The 21,297-nt window shown below is 34.8% G+C and overlaps 1 protein-coding gene across 24 annotated transcripts in view; it reads left to right on the top strand.

Annotated features, from left to right (window-relative positions):
• Positions 1 to 21,297, top strand: part of mtd (TLD domain-containing protein mustard) — a 115,574-nt gene that overhangs the window by 90,387 nt on the left and 3,890 nt on the right. For 13 of the 24 annotated variants that reach the window (XM_089733282.1, XM_089733281.1, XM_089733280.1 and 10 more), the window contains 4 exons: positions 958 to 1,014; positions 2,170 to 2,262; positions 18,784 to 18,902; positions 20,070 to 20,229. In XM_089733282.1, coding sequence (XP_089589408.1) covers positions 958 to 1,014; positions 2,170 to 2,262; positions 18,784 to 18,902; positions 20,070 to 20,229 — 429 coding nt within the window. Of the gene's footprint in view, positions 1 to 957; positions 1,015 to 2,169; positions 2,263 to 12,198; positions 12,730 to 15,801; positions 16,214 to 18,783; positions 18,903 to 20,069; positions 20,230 to 21,297 lie in introns of those variants that run through there. The other 11 variants (XM_089733285.1, XM_028184538.2, XM_089733283.1 and 8 more) reach the window with 3 other exon arrangements.

Below are 21,297 nucleotides of genomic sequence, written 5' to 3'. Positions count from 1 at the left end.
TCCTGATTTGGATACATAACAAGTGACGTCACTAATGCTAAACGACAAATTCGAATTTTTGCGAATAAAGTTATTTTCATCCATCAAGTTAGATAATGTTTCGAATTTCAATATTAATCAAATGTACAAACACAGACACGGCTTTACATGTTCATTACCGTCATCAAATACTGATAGACAACATCACAACGTCTAAAAAGAGATTGTTTGTTATCATACACCAGACAATATGGCGTGTGCTAAGTTAAAACTACGCTTGAAGCGAATCCTCGTTACGTAACGGCTCGATTGTGACTCTGTTGTTGCTAATATCCATACGAACCACAAGAAGACAATTAAAACATTGATAGGCTTCACTTACCGTAGACACCGCACAAATATGAGTAGGTACTCCTGGATCCTTAATGTGCGTAACAAAGATATTGACTTCGACCGAAAACAAATTTCCCCGTAGTACATTAATTAGATTAATCAAAAACATCACCTATGATCGAAATTCGACCATAATCACTGAAATCTCAAGATTGATATTCGCTTTACGTATTACGCTTTGTCTTTTCGATTTGTAATTGTTTTCTAACAGAGATGGCTGTTAGCGATAAGACTGCCCTTTGTACTTTTTTGTATTAAATTTTTTACATTTTTATTTATTTTGGTGTACAGCATATTCTTGCCCTCTCATTGACATTTGAAAAAAAATCAAATTAATTGTAATTGACAACACTATATAGGTACAGGTTGTCAATATCTACTAGAATGCAAAAAGAAAATCTGTTGAAAAACAGAGAAGAAATTATTACCGTTTTCTTCCTTTACCTGTTTATAATATATACAGTTACCTACACTAAAAGATAAGAGTTTCGCGTTCACTTGATTTACGCGGAGATAATTATTAAATTTAACTAATAGCTACGTAATTAATTTACGCAATGTTTGAACTGAGATTACTCGTCGCAGGACGATCGCGCCAGCAGCAACGACGACGTGTCTGACATCACGCGCGAGTCATGGGAGGTAAGAATTATTATAATTATAATAATAATAATGAAGCCCTTTAATTCCGAACTGCATGCATGATGCAATTTAACATTTTTTGTGTTTATACATTTTATTTCTTATAATATATCTCGCGTGCCTCGTTGCATAGGCGTGCGCTAGGCAGCGGCTTGGCTCTGTGCCTGGCATTGCTGAAATCCATGGGCGACGGTAGCCACTCACCATCAGGTGGGCCGTGTGCTCGTCTGCCTACAGGGGCAATAAAAAAAAATTGGCCTCCTCCAGCTCTCTCCATTGAGCTTGGTCCTCTGCAACTCGGGTCCAGTATGGTCCTAGGGTTAGACGTATATCGTCACTCGCATCTTGTTTTCGGACAAAATACCATAAAGTTACTCGTTTACTCCACTTATTTATTTTTCTGCAACGTAGCATACGTCCTGTCCAACTCCATTTTAGTTATTATAATTAGCTATTCGAATAATTTACAAATGATTTTTAATATAATGTACGATTTAACAACGCTTTCACACTTACTGACGATTTCGCAACTCACATTCCACATTACGGTACACATTGGACATTTTACATTAAGTAAGGCACATTTGAATGGTTGTTTTTTTCTCTCTTGCTCGTCTTCGTTACGTTAAAGCTATAACGTTGTAAACATTATAATAATAGTTATAATATTAAATAGCATTCCAGAGGCGTTTTGACGTGTAGTTAATTTGTCCTCGTTTAATCCACTCCAAATATTGGGGACAGTGTTTTCAAAACAGTTCTCGGAAGCATCGTACACACGCTAATAAGGTTCATTAAATGCCCGATTTGTGTGTCACATACAGCGCCACATAATAAATAAAGTAATTTATTTTACAAACAATACTTTCGATCGTAAAAACAAAGCATACGACATACATAATTAAGACGACCAAAATAAAAATGAGAACATCATTTTAGCAAAATAGAAACACGATAACAAATAACGTTATTTTAAAGTATTTAAAAAATAATCGTAGCTTTAATATTTTAATCTAAAAAATAATAATTAGATCATCTTTTGTGACATGTCATTTGACAGCTAAAGGTCATTGACCATCTCATTCTTATTTTGATCGCGAAGTTGACACGAGACACATAACTGTGATACGTACTAATATATGCGGTTGCGTGTAGCTCCTGAAGGCGCCATACGTGAAAATATATTCTATAATGAAGAGCCAGGCCGAGGCACTGGGCGACTCGCTCGGCGAGGAACCCCAGCAGGAGGTACGGCCCTCTGGCGGTCACACAACGGATGAATACTACTCGCGATATTCCCTGTACTTAAATCAATTGAACCCATTACCGCTCCGTGTATTATCACGATCGCTACGCGCCTTTAAGCAACACGAGATTTGGCCAACGGCTTTCATAAATGGCTAATAATCATATAATCAAGTCTAATCTTATCACAGATGTTCTGAAAACGTTAAATTATGTTTGATTTAGTACTAATAACAATAATTTTCCACGTAAGTGAAATGTTCAGAGCGGAGTCGTATTCATCCCGTGCATAGTTTAGTGGCACGAATGTGATGCTGAATCCTTTGATCTAGAATTGCACTGCTCGTTTGTTAGTCAAAAAAAAAAAAAACTAATGTTTGTAGAGTTCATAGTGATTGTTAGCTGTCGCCAATAGAACAACATGTATAGTGCATGTGAAGCACATAGAATATTCTACTATTCAAATCAGATGCACCTGTATAAAGTTCTAAAATTAAAATAAATATATATTTTAACGACTGTGTTTGTGCGTGAAATGTTAAAGTTTGACGTTTTCAAAATTTGAATTCGAAAATACTTCTCAGTAAAGCCGTGCTACATATTTACATAATAACTGAAATACAAATAAGGGTTGTCGACGCAATAAAAAGCGTTTTCTAGAAAGATTCATATAAGGGTTGTCGACGCAACCAAAAAGAGTTTTCTAGAAAGATTCATATTTGAATGCCTCTGCGTCAGACTCGGCACCAAATTCATCGACCCTTCACAAGTACCTATTATAATAATTATTATGTATGAATGCAATCTGAATTACAAATTGCTTTATTTTTTCAACAAATGGTACGTACGCATTGTTTGTTTGAACCTGCGTATTTGATGGCGAATATAAACGTCATATTGTAGCCTAAGGTCATGTTTTTTCTCGAAACAATTTGAGGTACTTCGAATTTAATCAGTGATTAAGAATTTTTTATAAAGTACTCTTTAAGACACAAACTTGTTTTGGTGTTGTGACGTTTTGTGAGCACGCACGGGCAGGTACCACCATCTTGCCTATTTCTGCCGTGAAGCAGTAAAACGTTTCGGTTAGAAGAGTGATGTAGCCGCTGTACTTTAAAAATGAGACTTTAGAACTCATGTTTCAAGGTAGGTGGCGGCATTTACGTACTTATTGTCTATGGGCTCCGACAACCACGAGATGCTCTTCATTAAGATTTTTTCCCGTACCTAATCGTTGGTAGCCATTCCAGCTACTCACGGACTGGATTAAGATACAGTTTGATCTGTCTGGTTTATTTATTAATCACGATACTGCTACTATATTGCAGTCATCGGTCTGTTGTCCTCATCTATGCGTTCCGATTTGAAAGGCTAATGCAATGTAAACTTTAAAGCAATGGCTCAAGGTTGGCATTAGTATTCTCGTTATCTGTGGGTTCAGGTGACCTGTGAACCAGTGGTCGGGTCGTCTGCTTAACGAAATGAAATTAAAAACGTTGTTAACAACAACATTTTTAATGTTTTTGTCATATTGAATATCGTTAATAATTTGAAGGAATTGTTGTCTATTAAAATAAGTAAGGTTGCGAAATGTCATCATAGTGAATAGTTAATTTATTGTACTTATTAATGCATATTTAAAAGGAAGTCGACACGCGAAGGTCAAATAAAAAGAGAAAAAAAACGTTGGTTAAAACTGAATCAGAATCGGTGTTTTTATGTAAAATTTTGTTGTGTAAAATTCATTAACTTTTTTGTGTAAACCTCTTTTTTTGAAATCTTGTAAACATTAACCCAAGTATGCTTGAACAACAGGTTTCGTGTATGAAAAACAATGACCTAATAATTTATTTTGTTATTACTTGATCGTCTTTCAAAATGGATGAAATACTAAGAAATACTAATCCATCAGATCTAATAATCTTTGCATTAGACTCCTTGAGCTCTAACACTAGGAGCAGGCTTAGGGACCCCGGTAACCGTACTCGTCGAACTCGACAAAGAGTTCGACATGCAACCTAATCGGGTCGTTGATTTTTTCGCCGGATCTTCTCAGCGGGTCGCGATTCCGATCCGGTAGTAGATTCATTCGCGAAGCAGCTGCTCTTGAGTTGTTAGGTCTCCTTCGGAGGCGCTCGGGCAGCTGTTAACAAATCTCACCAGTTCTGGCTGACCCTTTGTTCACCCACCAGTCCTGGTGAAACTGGAAAGGCCTCCGGGCCACCAGTAATCTTTCAATAGTAAAAAAAAGAAGTATCTATTAAGTGTTGCGAAGCCTGTTTCTAAATTCTCACAGACAACGTTAACGAAATGTGTTATATTTAAAGGTTAAAATTTTCTTCACCATTTCCTGTTTTCATTTGAATGCAATTTCCTTTTTGATTCTTTGTATAAAGCGCTCGTAATCTGCGACAATAGTCAATTGATAAATCGTCCGCGCATTGTACAAGCATTTCCGGCCGCTTAGAGAGCCGACTGTTGACACCTATTGATTGTATTATAATTAATACGACTGACCTGAATCGTCCGTGGCCACGAAAACTGAAATTGAAAAGAAAGCCGTCTGAGGTAATAAAGTGGAAATTATAAACGCCAGATTAAACTTTTAAAATATTCCTAATTATGTGTATGACTCGTGAAAACCGACAAAATAACCATTGTATTGATTGAAAATGTAATGGGTAAAAAAAAAAGAATAAAAATGGGGTGTTAACAGTTTTCTTGAAATAGCTTTAACTTATTAGTAGTTTTTTAACAAATAAATAAAAACGATATAAAGATAAAGTTGCGAATTGATAATTTTTAATTTTTAAGCTTTATAAGCTTTATCTACGTGATCAAAAAGCCTATTTCTGTGTGTTATTTCAGAACTGAATGATTGTGCAAAATTTACTTATTTTTCGTTTTATCTTATCTTTCTTATACCTTTAAACGAGCAATTCTTGTATATTAATATATATGTATATAATCTGAATCTCGGAAACAGCTCTAACGATTTTCATAAAATTTAGTATACAGGGGATTTCGGGGGCGATAAATCGATCTAGCTACGATTTATTTTCAGAAAATGTTGTTTTATTCGTGTTTTCAATAATCAACTCTTCCTGATATCTATTGGCGAATAATAATACTATTTTTCTTAATTGAGGGCAACTAACCGCTTTAAAGACACAACAAGATGGCGTTATCAAAAAAAAAACCGGTTATCATGTAGTTACGAATTGAATTAAGAAGAACCAAACGAAGAAAATAAGGAATCCGTTTACCACTGCCTACAAAAATAATCTAGCCAATTCCTATATTCGTAAAAATTTCTTTATACGTGTCCTCCATAATCCCTTATATGTAAATTATCATTCCATATTTACGTTTTTAGTATTCGCGGTATATATATGCAACATATACTCCGCGAATAAAAGGCTTTTACTGTTTTATTCGATGCGTATATGCTGATTGAAACGAACACTGGAAAAATACCTTCGTTGCGGCATTCGACACTCGAAGTTAACATTTGAATATGTAAAAATATATATATGCTAATAAATAACTTATTATAGATTACTATTTCCACGAGTTGTTTACCTTGAAGCTTTCGATGAAGTCACATTCTGTAGTCCAAACTGGGTCCAGTACAACAATAAAAACTTATAAATAATTGGTATTTAATATGTGCACATTATGAATACGATCAGAAAAAATTTAAAATTTATTTAGTAAAGTAGTATTTTCTTCGATTTTGCGCGTGTGTAGTAGTAGACATTAATAAAACTAGTTTTACGGCTTAATTTCGGGGTTATTAATTTAATTCTACTGTTTCCGAAATTTCGAATGTTTTACGGTTCTGCGTGGTCGTAAACGTCTCGGAGTAGTATTTATAAAAATAATAATAATGATAATTCCGTTTCTCTACACGCAGAAAGAATTTTATACTTTGGACTTTACTAGAATTTTATAATTGTATACTTATAGATCTTTGAGTGTATTTGACTTTTGATTTGATCCTCATCATAAAAGAATCTATTATGAGTTAGATGATAAACGCGATTTTAAAACCGTAAAAGTATTTATTGGCTTCCCTAATTTTGTTTTGAATTTAAAAAAGTATTTTTTATTACGTAAATTTAAAAAAAAAACTTATATGGGTGGACGAGTTCACGGCCCACCTGGTGATAAGTGGTTACCGGCGCTCATAGATATGAACAACGTAAATTCCGCCATCCACCTTGAGATATGAGTTCTAAGGTCTTAGTACAGTCTGTACAGTACAACGGCTATCCCACCCTTTTAACCGAAACGCATTACTGCTTCACGGCAGAAATAGGCGGGGTGGTGTTACCTACCCGTTCGGACTCACAAAAGGTCCTACCACCAGTAATTACGCAAATTATAATTTTACGGGTTTGATTTTATTACACGATGTGGTTACCAGAGTCCATAGACATCAACAACATAAATGCCGCCACCCATCTCCAGACATGGGTTCTAAGGGCTCAATGTTTGCAGTGTAACGGCTGGCCCATCCTTCTATCCGAAACGGATTACTGCTTCAGCGCAGAAATAGTTTACATACATACATACATACATAGAATATTGCTACAGATGAGCAGATAAGCTAATGACTCGTTTTGTGTTTGAATGTATTCAAGTGAATAATACGGCTTTATCTCATCGCGATATGCATCGCAAATTACCTGTGCGACGTCAAATTATTGTGGCAGTATTGATGTAGCGATCTCTGTTTTAATTGAAGCTGTGAACTGGTCGTGACAGCTGTGGATTTAACATAAATAGATAATTTAATTCAACAAGTCCAGTTCACGATTGAGGGTGAAAAGAAAATGGAATGTTGAAAATATATGTATGATTGTTTGTTTATTTTTTGTTTATTATGTATAAGATCGAAGAAGACACTATCATCACGTGACGTAGAGTTAAATGTATAATAAAATAATATATACAAAAATAATAATTACATAATTTAATTTTAAAACGATACAGATCTTTAAAATCGTCATTACTAACTATGTATACACAAGTGATATATCAATTTACAAGCACAACTTGCAACTAATTGCCTGGTGGAAGATTTTCTTTGATAGTTAGTATATTATATTGATTGGTCCGACATCAATTAAAATTAAATTAAAATCAAAAATTTATATTGGAACATTTCCGATGTTTGTTGTTAACGGAAACTGGTGATTAGAGGAATGTGCTTACGTTTTTTCTATTACCAATAATTTCTTGACACAATGACACAAAATAAATTTTGAAGCGTTTATTATGTTAAAAAAATATAGTAGTTTATTTCATCATCAATCATCATCATTCAAATAAAAGGATAGCTTCAATTAAAAGGAAATATAATTTATTTCATAATACTAGAGGCCCGCAGTAGTCGAAATTGACTATAATTAATTGGAATTGTAAGTTTGTACACTATTATGGTTGTATTTTCAACGCCAAGACTACACTATAGAAAAATATTAATAAAGACAAACAATATTTAATCTATTCTCAATTTGACCACAGACGTCAAGAACAAAAGTTTGACAATAAATAATTAGTATGCATGCGTGTGTGTGTCAAATACATGGTAGTGTGTGTAATGTTTTTTTTATTGATTTAATGTATCTTTTATGCATTATTTAAAAAAAATATTAGGATTGTGCACTTCTTTTATATAAGCTCTATAAGTGTGAAAAAATCCATACTCCTCCGTCCGCGCAATTTTCGTAAAAAGGGATACAAAGTTTTTGCTTCACGTATTAATATATAGATGAGCGTAAATATTTGGCTTTAAACGAAATTGTGTCATTGCATATTTCGTGAACTTTTAATACAACCCAAAACACAGTTGGCAGCCGCCTTTCCCGCGCTCCTTCGAGACTCCCGGGCCTCGGTTGATTTTTAAATGTGTTACGTAACGTGTCGTCCCAAAAATGATAATAATATTTAAAACGGAGCGAAAGTAATTTTCAGTATTACTCTGTCAGGAATCATCGGCATCGGTAAAAGTTCACTATATCTATGTCCATCCCCAACAAGTATTTATTTTTGTTTCTTCATAATTAATTTTAATATTGTCTCGTTTACTTATCAAGAAATAAGTTTCTAGAAATTTTCAGCTTATCTTGCATATAACAACAGTTCGATTTACTTTATTGTATCTATTTCAAAGATAAGAAATGACTTCCAATAATAAAGTTTAATTCATTATTATCCACAAGTACGTCGCTCATAGTTGTTTATTATTTTATGGCTTCACAATTAATTTGCATGTCAACTATACTCACTGAGACGCTTCAATTAAAACCAATCTGGCGTCATAATTCCCTTTGCTCTCGTCTGGGCGCTAATCGTTGTTAATTGTCAACACGTCGCCAAGTTCATATACAAACAAAACAATAACTTAGTGTTAAATGCACAACAAGCCTTGTGCGATCATCTCATCAAGAACTGCATTTTAGAATACAATTCGCGTATATAAATAAATATGATGTTTATCGATGAATGTTACGGACTTCGAACGCCAAGCCATATTTTTAAAATTCATCACACAATAATTATATCTTACCCTGCATAATTATTGTTAATCTTTATCACGACCCTTATTATAATATGAAGTTTTATATAAAAGCACTTAAATTAGACTTTTCTGAGCTTTTTTCTCTTGGTTTGAGCTGGTTTTGATCGGTTTTTGAAGTAATTTAAAACATTCATGCCATGTATTTCGTAAAATAGAAATGCACCGTAAATGTTTTCATAACTGTTAAAATTGTTATTATCTCCACTGTTGCTAATAAAAAATGAATTCTTAGAGCTAAACTAAAAATAATAATTAGGAGCCGTATAATACTTTTAGTTTCAATAGTGAATAAAATTGTTTTAAGCCAAGAACGTAAAATTGCAAAGAAAAAGAGTATAAAAAAGTATTTTGCGTTTGCGGTAAAAAAAATACGAATGTATATTAATGAAGATACGGCACGCCTGGTTTATTTTAGTTATTTTCATAGTGTTATGTCCTATGGCATTTTGCTATGGGGCAATAATAATAATAATAATAAAACATTTATTTCAGAAAAAATCCATAAAATAAAAATAATACAATAGTCAGCACACAAACAGTTCAACGGCAATGCTGCCGATGTCGAAACGATTTTCATCCTGCAGAAGAGGGCTATTCGTGCTATTTATAATATGCACCCGAGGGAATCCTTGAGGGACAAGTTTAAGGAAATCAAAATTCTAACTTTAGCGTCCCAATACATTTTTGAAAATTTATTTTACGTGCGTAAAAACATTGAAGAATTCCCCAGAGTCTGCGATTTGCACAATGTGAACACTAGGAACAAACATAGGCTTGCGTTGCCGGCGGCTCGAATTAAGAAAATAAGCAACTCTTTTAGGGGGCTGGGTGTACAGCTTTTCAACAAGATCCCACTAAACGTTCAACTACTACCTGTTCATAGATTTAAGAAAACTGTTAAGGAACGTTTGTGCAACAAGGCATATTATAAAGTTAAGGATTATTTACTAGATGGCACTACGTGGGAATGAGGCGCTCGCTCGTGGCCTTTTCATTTTTCATTTTTTTTTTTTAATTGTATTTTTTTGACTTGTTTTTTCTTTTATTGTGAATATTTCTATTTATTTAAAAAAAAGAAAATATTTGAGAAAAAACAAAAAAAAAGCCCGCTGAGTTTGTTTCGCCGGTTCTTCTCAGGACTGTGGCTTTTTTTGGAACCGGTGGTAGAGTTAACATTGTTATTTGTATTTTGACGTTCAACAAGTGTGTCATACTGACATCTAAGTTGAAATAAATGATTCGTGAAATAAATGATGAGTCGTCGTGGCCTAAAGGATAAGACGTCCGGTGTATTCGTGTTGAAGCGATGCACCGGTGTTCGAATCCCGCAGGCGGGTACCAATTTTTCTAATGAAATATGTACTCAACAAATGTTCACGATTGACTTCCACGGTGAAGGAATAACATCGTGTAATAAAAAATCAAAAACCCGCAAAATTATAATTTGCGTAATTACTGGTGGTAGGACCTCTTGTGAGTCCGCGCGGATAGGTACCACCGCCCTGCTTATTTCTGCCGTGAAGCAGTAATGCGTTTCGGTTTGAAGGGTGGGGTAGCCGTTGTAACTATACTGAGATTTTAGAACTTGTATCTCAAGGTGGGTGGCGCGTCTACGTTGTAGATGTCTATGGGCTCCAGTAACCACTTAACATCAGGTGGGCTGTGAGCTCGTCCACCCATCTACGCAATAAAAAAAAAAAAAAAAAAATTTTGAATTTGAATTTTGAATTTGAATATTGTCATATTTGGAATTTTATTAAATATCTGTCTATAGCATTATAACATTACAAAATATAACTTGATCAAGACAATTCTTGGTTAATCATAGTTGTGCAAATTTAATGAAAATATCATAGATATAATTAATGTAGCATACGATGGTTGTACCCGTCACAACTCAAAGACTTTTTTACTAGTACAAAATAATATGATACGTTTCTTTTTAATACAGTTTTTCTTATCTTCTAAATTAATATTACAACTTAATAATGTAGCATCTTTCAACTCAATAAACTGCGGTTAAGCATCACATACTGTGTTATAAATTATATCTCAGGAAGACATTTATAGAAAGTCGCTTATTTAAACAAAAAAAAAGGATGTTTTGCTAGTTCGTCTACTATCGTCAGAAATATAAAAACCCGGATGCCTTATTTTTGACAGCATATAAGAAATCATAACCTCCATTCGTTAATAAAACCTGTACGAACGATAAAATTTAATGAATAATTTTTGCATAAGGCCTTCTAAAGTAACGGGTGATGTATGCATTAATATGCATAAAAATATAAATATACTGTTAATAATAATATACTGCAGAAGTATAACGTAATCTTTCCCAGAGACAAGTGCGAAGAAGAGAACCGCCTCTTGACTCATAGGATTAGTTTTATGTGCTGTTAGCCTGTAATAATAATTCAGTAGTGATCACATAAGCTTATATCATGTGTTATCTATCAAATACATCCTTATCAACGGCTATTCCAAAAATTTGAGGGTTGAGATTATGTCGGTAAGCTAGAGTGACTGTGGGCTGGACATGTGTGCCCTAGAACCGACAATCCCTGAAGAAGACGAGTTCATCAGTGGAGATCGCGCATTGATATATGAAATGGCGGAGCGCTGACCTTCGAGAGGTGGCCGGCTAAAATGGATGAAAAGAACCGAAGACCGGGCTCAGTGGTGTAAATTGAGAGAGGCCTGTGTCTAGTAGTAAACGACTGTGGGGACTGACGATGATGATGATGAGATTATACCATGTACTCTCAAATAGCATTCTATTGCTTGTTAAATTATTACCGGAGTCCATAGTTATATGAACATGATTACCGCCACCCTCCTTTTCTTGAGACATGAGGTCGTCTCATTTGAATTACGTGTCAGTTATTGTTGAGATAACTTTTTGTTCTTAATTTCTCTCGGTTTCACTAGAATTTTAATGGAGTTGTCGGGTATACATTGTTTTTGAAATAGAGATGTGCAATTTATATACAATGTAGTGTAAATGCAATTTATGTACAATTTTTTGTACAATTTACGTACCTCGGTAATAAATAAAAATATACACCTAGCTAATTGCTGGTCCGCGTGCAAATATGTATATATGTATTATAATTACAAACTTTAGTAAATTTTTACCAAACGTATAAACGCGTAATACGAGTATAATAAGAATAACATAATATTTCAATTCATTCTTGTTATTTAATGTGGCTTAATGCTCGAACCGATTAGTGCATGGATTCCTTCGAGGTTTTGCACTGAAATATGCAACCTGATCTGTTTGTGGTTAATTGATTTGAACATACAATTCGTTTCCGCACGTAGCCTGCACAGTGCTACGTCAAGTAGCCGTGGAGTTTTTGTCGTGAGAGTCAGACTCCCCGCCGGGCTCAACGGAGCCATCGTACCGCGAGCCTTTCTTTTCTAGTCTTCAATCAACATTACGATACGGTACTCGCTTGTACGTACCAGTGAGAGAATCACATTTAGTGTGACAATTCAACGGGCTCAACTTAAACTTGCCGCGATTAATCATTAAAAACGTTACGTTAAAAACGTACACATTAAAAATTGCTTTGTTGTTTATAAGCGGAGGCGCTCAGACGCGGTCGTTCAGTGTTTGGTTACAAAACCTTGCAGTCGTGTGGGTGATTTCTAAATTAAGCGTTGGCAACTTGTGTTTTTGATGTCGTGTTTTTTTTTTTTTTTACGATGTATCATAGTCGTACGTTGTGAAATAAGTTAATTTGAACTCGTTACGCTGTTTGACATTTCGTTGCAATTTATTTTTAGTATAAATGCATACCGTTTCGTGGATTGAAATGGTTCGGTTCAGCCCTGCGGCGACCGAAAGGACTTCAACTTTCGAAAGCGAGAAGGTAAGACGTCCGAAATATACCGTTAGCCAAACGAACTCTCGGGAAATAAACGTCACGATTAATAAACCTAAATTGACCGATACTGTCTCGTTAAATCGGTACGTAATACTGAACACTTTTTACGACTCGTTAATAGTCTATAAATGTGTGTGTCAGGTAAACATTCTTAATGTGAAACGCTTAAAATATTAATTTTGAAGTCTGTGCGCTGTCAATGAATATATTAAAAAAAAAAAACTATCCGCGAATAGGCGACCGCTACATCCGTAACAAAACGTCAATGGCGAACGGGAACTGGTCGACCACCACGTGTTACTTTTATCTGCTTAAAACAGTTTTTTTTTTATTTGTTCGCGCTATCGTGAAACCATTAAGAATGCGACGCTCTATTTAAAAAATAAACAATCGTACATTCGCTAAGTCAATTGTAGTTCGTCTAAGCGACTTATTTATAGCGACGCAATTCATCAATGACTTTTAGTTGGTGTTCTTTTTTTCTTTCTTGAAGGACAGAAAACGTGTCTGGTTTTAGAATTGCGAATTAAGAATTTGTATTTAAGAATCTATATTTTTAATCGTTTAGATACTTTAGGTGACAGCGGAAATATCATATAGAGCTGATGTTAATGTGTACTCCATATGAAAATTTTTAACTTCATTTCCACTATGATATGAATATATGAATACACGGCCCACATATATTTTTGACATAATTTATTGGATTAAGAGAACCATTTAATGATTTAACAATAAAACTTATAAAATAAAAACTTATAAAATTAAAAATAGAACTTATCTAATAACCACTCGATGGATTTATTTTGACACGACTAACCTACATTTATTTGTGAATAATGGTAAAAATTGACAAATTATTCTTGCATATTTTTTTGTCGTGTAATGAATTTATTGTTATTGGGTATCAATAACACAAATAATATAAATTTGACGAACTTGAAGACATGATTCGTTTTTATTCGAATTGTATCCGAAATTGGAACTCAATTTTAGAAAGTATTAGGTTATAATAGTTCACGAGCTTCTTTTTTTTAAATCAAAACAAAAGAAATGCGAAACTAGACTTTCAATAAAACTGTGAATTAACTGAACGTCGATTTATAAATAGAAAGGCGAGTGACCATCGGCGACGCAAGGTTTAAAACTATTTATTTATTCGAAACAGGAACATTACACCGGAGCACCATAATTGGTAATGACGCCATCGCGTTTCATAAAAACAGTTTTATAAGAAATACTTCTCGGCGTCAAAACCAAAAGGTTTGCAGAATTAAAAACATTGCCATATCAAAACAATCTCTCGTTAAAGGCTAAGAATAGGTTAACCGGTTTCCCTATTTCTGCCACGTAACAGTAATTTGGATTTATAGAGTAGGACCGCCGTTTTGCAATACAATTGAGATTTAGACCTCATGTCTTATAATACTATCAGATACAGTAACGACTTAACCCGATAACCAATTTAAAAACATAGACATAAATTTTTAAACAATAGATTATTGTAGAAATTAGACCCGATCTGGTTGATTCCTGTTTAAATATCATTAACATTATAAGGTATTCGATTCAATCAATCTGCTAATATTACAAATTTTTCATTAAAGGATATTTCTTTCTTATCGGCTGTGGTTACGACGTCCGATAACATAAGATTGTTTATGAAAACAAGTGCGTACTTAAATAAATAAAAAAGAAGTAATTACAAAGGCAATAAGAGCTATTTATTTAATTACGTTAATAATTAGGTACGCGAAAAATGGCTTACAGTCGATGTGAAAATAATTTAGTATTGAATCGAGTCTTGTTTTTGAAAAAAAAAAAGGAAACATGTCACAATGAATATTTGATTTTCATTTCGGCGCGGCGGCGTAACATTTCACCTGTTGAACTAGATTCGTGGTTTGTGACTAATTTGAAACGTTATTTTTAGCTTTTCAAATTATTAAAACTACAAAACGTTCGTTTTTTTTACTCTCTACTACTGTTAATGTAACATTTGTAATTTTTTTTTTACCATTTAATATTTGATTATATGTATGTGATATTGGCTGATAATTTATTTTACAATGTCATTAAATTTATTTAATTGTTAAGATTAAATAAAAACTGTACACACAAACTTTACGTTGGACAACTTTTGCATAAGGCCTTCTAAAGTAACAGGTGATGTTATGCATTGATATAAAATTCATATATATAAGATTGTACCACTCCCGAAGCACAGGCGGTACAAAACGGCAGTTAAATAAACTGAAATTTAAAACATATAATATATTCTTAATATTCAATTATTTAGCTTAGCTTAGGAAAGAGAAGTCGAGGAAGATTGCCAACCAGGTGGACGGACATTATCAAGGAGGCCACAAACACCAGCGTCCCGGGCGCCATTAAGCAGGCCGAATGCAGGCAGCATTGGAGGAAGCTGGTGCAAAAACTGGACCAAGGTGGTCACGACCCTCATTAATGAGGAAACGACAGAGAAGAAAGGCTTAGCTAACGATAATAATACTCGGTCTTATTCGTTTATTATATGAATAACATTTTTGCTGTTCTCCTTATAATTTCTTCTTCTTCTTATCAGCCCACAGACGTCCACTGCTGGATATAAGCTTCCCCCAAGCCTCACCACAAAGACAAAAAATTATAGAACTCTAGTAGTAACTCTTTGTGAATAAAATCATAATAGTTTGTAACTTTATATTGAATTTTGAACGTGAATCAGCAATGTAATACAAACAAAACTGACTGGATAACAGCCGTGCTTAATCTCAGGAGCCTGCACATGCTCGTACGAGACGGTCGGACGCGCGCGTCAGCCGATCGTTAATTGTATTACATTGCGTTTTACTTATCTACCGCTTTTTCGTGAATACACGTTGTATGTATCAGTATTTTACCATTATCGCGTTGAACATAATCGAAGACCACAATTAATTTAAATCATAAAACTTTATTACCGGCTTAGTTAAGTTAGCAGGTAATTTGATAATAACTGAAGCAAGTGACTGGATGATAAGATAATTTGTATGTTTCTTTGAAAATCGAAGAAGCCGCTCCGACAGTCGATCACACGCTGTGGCTTCGTCTACTTGACTAGACCAAACACGTTCGCATAATGTCGTTTACCGGGAAATAATCGTTCATTATAATAGTGCAATAGTGAATTATAAATAAGGCAACATGGCCCTCGTCGGAATACAACCGTAAACAGCGCCCTCGACAGTCGCGCCTCTTACTTTGTCCGGTTAAGACAAATAAGTGAATCAAAGAAGGCAAAATGTTCCGTTTTATACGCAGCATAGCGCGCAGGGTAGTAGAAAAGATTCGTAGCATAGAAATGATCTTGTTCAACCGTTATGTACAACGGCGGGGCACAATTCATTCTATTTGTAGAGGAGGCACCTTACATCCGGAATTCGATACTATAAACGCTAAACGGAGAGGAACTATACATTCCATCTGCGAGGTGAGTCTGTGCGCGCAATGATAACCTATCAATAAAGTCCAACTAAACATTGACAATAAGCCTAAAATTAGAACGTTGAATAAATAAATAACAGATACTGGTATAATTATATTATATGTTGAAATTATACACCTAAACACATAGCAAACAAACCTGTTTTGTCACACGAATATTTGTCCGTTGTGGTAATCGAACCCGCGTCCCCCGGCTCAACAGTCAGAGGCGTTAACTAATGTGCCACCGGGTCAGTCAAAAATATATTTAATGATTAGCTTGTTGTTATTTAATGTTACATATATAATAAAAATGATCTCGAATATTCTAAATTATTTAATGTTTGCTGCTCCATAACTTTAACTACACATTGCTATTCACATCATCACTAATGACCAGTATTACCTTGCGGATTGTTTTTTTTTTCTAAGTGTACCACCAGGTACATAATTATGGCGCATAGGTGTAATTAACATAATATTCAGATTTTTGTTACTCAATTAACATTGTTATGTGATCGGTGTGCTGTGCTCAAAAATAACTTTAGTGAAAACTTTTTGTTTTGAACGCACTGTGTGTTCAGTTTGATACGGGTTTTTTACATGGTTTTTTTAGACGGAAATAGAAAAATAACTTTGTACCATTTTGTTTTTATTAATATACTCAGTTTTTATTAAGAAACTCACTGGGCTGTGTTTATGAGTTAATTTACTCGTCGAGCCCTTCGTCGCAAGCGGCGGGTTCGGCGAGGACGGTGACCGATGCTTGAGGTACCTAAAAGCACCGTTAATGGATCGGAAGGATCCGTAATGACGTGTTTATAGCGACGTCGACTGTTTACCATTCGGTCCACAGGATCGGGTATGCTGTTCTATGATAGCTACCTGCTACACTGTCTATTCAATACCTCCTCAATAGAGCATCAAAGTAAATTAACCAAAATGGATTTATTTTGAGATAAAAATTAAACTAGTTCCGTGTTTTGTGTATTCCTTCCGGAATATCTGTTTGTGAAAACTGCAAAATATAATTCAGAATATTCACAGTTATTACAATGAATGGAAAAAAAATAAACATAACAACTATACAGATCGTATGATATACATTTTGCTCTAGTGTCACTAGCAATAGAGGAAACGGGAATACGTACGTTTGTATGGACCCGTGTGACTTCGCAAAATCTGAGTGCTTAACTTCTCGATCGCGTAAAAGTTAACTCAAATTTGTATGGAGTTGGAACGTTTGCCTACGTTTGCCGCTAGGGGCGCTGTTACAACTGCATACAAATTTGAGTTAACTTTTGCATTATGTATCGAGAACTTCAAAAATCTCGCACTAAGCACACAAGTGGGCCCTATTTAAGGCTAATAAAAAATGCACTCAGAAATAATAGTAAATGTAGCGAGCACGAGCGTCATTTGCAGTGAATGTTGAATGTGAACTGTAGTATTGGAATGCGCCATCATCACCCTAGCGTGTCGATGTTAGCCGTCAACACAATAAATGATCATTGTTCATTTCTAGTGAAAGTTACGGTTTTCATAGTACATTTCATCTGTATTAGAATTTTATTAAATACTTTATAAACGCGTGGCAATTTAGTGGAATGATAAATATTTATTTTATTGTCGAGTAATATAAAACTTGTAAATACTGTAGTTTATTTATGCACGAATATTAAATGGCAATCGCTATATCTGTAGCTTGATATATCCAGTCTTATGTAATTCTAATAAGATGTAACCTTGCGCTCGACCTATGTCTTAATTAAATATTCTTAAAAATAGCGACTGGCTGGAAACCGATGTTGAGACATTCAATTCTAGTCACGTTTTCGTCTATCGCATACATGCGTATTCTTAATAGATATTTTATCAAATTCTATTAGATGCTAATCGTGATTTGTATCGTTTACTACGAAAAATTTTATCGTCAAAAATAATGGTTATCGCAACATAGTTATTTGTATTAAGAATTTTTAGAAAAAGTCGAATGTTAAGTCAAGGACCCTTTAATTTGAATTCACTTTTTGTAAAAGGCCTATTATTACATACTTGCAGTGTATGGATTCGTAACTTTGTTACTCTAGACAATAATTACATAATATGATTAAATATTTAAAAAAATATCTCTAGGTATAAATAATAAAATGTTTGATAAAAATATTTAAAATACATAACGAAAAATTGTGTTCGTGGATTATCCGTTAGCATGTATCTAATCCTTAATCTGGAGGATTGTTTAATAAAAAATAAAACCAGTCTAAAATTCGTGCATTGTGTTAAAAAAAAGGCTTTATTAATATAATCCTCTGTTAATCTATAGTCTTTTAGTCTTGAATCATTCGTGGAAGTCCAGAGAAAGTTTAAAAGGTAGAAAAATATGAAAATGCTCGGAATTAAATAAAAATAACAATTTTGTTTTTCCTTTGGTGTGTCCCCCGTCGGACGGATTCCTTTTGTTTGTTTTAAGTTTATTTTAAACAAAAGTTTAGGTCTTTTATTTATCGATTGAGGCACTACGAAGTCTGCCGGATCAGCTCGTATAATATATTATTATTGTGCGTCGTTTTGCAGGTATTGTCGATGAGCGATGAGCTCCGACGCGCGCTGTACTCGTCGGGCGCCTCCGTCGACATGGAGTTCTTGCCGCCCGACCTCATTGGCGCCACGGAAATATTCACCATGGAACACAGGTAACTAACTAACTGTCAAATTTTCTTTGTTTTTCTCGGGTCATAACACACAATTAAAACTATTTAAACAAACTTTTACGCTTCGATTTCGCATTTAATTAATTGCTAATACATCGCATCTTTAGAGGTGGCGTAATCCAAAACTTTGATTTTTTTGGTAAAAACCAAAAATGTTTTTTTTTATTGCTTAGATGGATGGACGAGCTCACAGCCCACCTGTTTAGAGGTTACTGGAGCCCATAGACATCTACAACTTAAATGCGCCACCCACTTCGAGATATAAGTTCTAAGGTCTCAGTATAGTATATTGAATATCATATACAGTATATTGAATATAATTTTTTACTTTTTCGATTATAATACTTGCTTTAATACTTGATTTAAAAGAGACGCAAAGAGTACGGTTGTCCTTTTCTAGACTATAGGAGAACACCTACATAGAACACCTACATGTTCATAGGTCGTTCGAAGTATAAAACTCATTTTATTAAAAATTTTAATTAAGCCACTTTAATTCCAAAGGTGCGATATCATTTCCGAGATTTCGAATGTTGTACAGTTTTCGTCGTCACCGACGACGATTTGCTTAGTGCGAGTTTTTTAACTTCTCGATCGCGTAAAAGTTAACTCAAATTTGTATGGAGTTGGAACAGCGTTCCTACGTTTGCCGCTAGGGGCGCTGTTCCGAGTATCGTATTTATTTTTAAACGCGCAGACAAAAGGACTGCTCGCTTAGTATTAAACTTAATGCTACAGTCGATGATGTTAATCGCTTTAACGGTTATACCAACTGATCCTGGCTCACGATTCGTCTACTTTGAGACATGAGGTCGAAGTCCCAATTGTATTTTCCATGTAACAATGATATCAGGTTTGTAACGGTGCCTGTTTCTGCCGTGAAGCAGTAATGCGTTTCGGTTTGAAGGGTGGGGCAGCCGTTGTGACTATTCTGAGACCTTAGAACTCATATCTCATGGTGGGTGATGGCATTTACATTGTAGATGTGTATGGGCTAAATACTTAACACCAGGTGGGTTGTGAGCTCGTCCAACGATCTAAGACATAAAAAAAGGAACAAACCGCATAGTCTTGTTGCAAGGAGGTGGTCACGACCCTCAGCATTAAGGGAACCGAAGTGAGGAAAAATAACTTTGTTGTTGTTTTTAGGGAGAAGTTGTGCAGCGTGCTACCGGCTCGCGCTCAAGGGTACATGTGGTCGCTCGCGTTCAGTACCAGTCAGCACGGGTTCTCGCTCGCCTCCATGTACCGCAAGATGCAGCGCGTCGACAGCCCCGTGCTCCTCGTCATACAGGACACCGATAACAACGTACGTCAGTCGCACTACATACATCATAATACGTCATCATAAACTAAAACTAGTAGGTAGTAGTAGTTTTGTTTTTCCAAATGGAAAGGCAAAGGTATCATACCATACAGCCTTATATTTTATAGATATATATCTATACTAATATTATAAAGCTAAAGACTTTGTTTGATTGAACGCGCTAATCTCAGGAACTACTGCGATTTGAAAAATTATTTCAGTGTTAGATAGCCCATTTATTGAGGAAGGATATAGGCTATATAACATCATGAAACCGATACAAGTGGAGCACCGATAAAGAATGTTTCAAAATATTTTCACTTTCTACGTAAATGAGTCGCGGGCAAAAGCTAGTTTTTAATATATATGAAAAATAATAATATGAAGTGAAATGAAATGAAGTTGATTAATACGAAACATGGCATGGCATGAAACAAAATGAGGTGAGATGATATTGGATGAAATATAATCTCAGTAAAATGGTGGTCATTTACTGAGACTTTTTCCGTGGACTTTTTGGAGGATCCTGATAAGCTACGTCCAACGGGTTTGTTTTATTTTCCCACATTTATGGACTTATGGACTTTCACAGATACTAAACAGTTAATAAACCACCGTTATTACACATTTAAACCTGAAATCACAAAACTTCACTCCTCGCTCCACACTCGCTTTCCCGCCAAAAAGTCCACGACGACAAAATACGCCATTTTTTTTTTATCGTCACTATGCGACAGCTATGTGATCGAATGCAATTCGCATCGCTCGATTCTCGAAATATTAGCGAAAGTACATGCCTACTTAATATTGAGTGACGAAATTTTATACGGTATTCTTAACTTCGACTTACTTTATATAACTGTTTGTACTAAAAATACTATTAGCGAAATCGAAACGTGAACTGCTACTCTGGCCGGAATATCATTAATACATAGTGGTATACATTTTAGCCGTTTCATATTATTATTTATTCATTTATTACGTACTTTCCGCCACCGGCTTTGAGATATCAAGTCAGTTTGGATTGTGTTATATAACACCTGTCCACCAAACTTTCGAAACAGAACGCAT

The sequence above is a fragment of the Bombyx mandarina genome, chromosome 15 (genome assembly GCF_030267445.1).
Source record: "Bombyx mandarina strain Sakado chromosome 15, ASM3026744v2".
In the NCBI taxonomy this organism is placed as follows: domain Eukaryota; kingdom Metazoa; phylum Arthropoda; class Insecta; order Lepidoptera; family Bombycidae; genus Bombyx; species Bombyx mandarina.
Note: the sequence above shows the minus strand (reverse complement) of the source record. Positions and strands in the feature narration are given on the sequence as shown.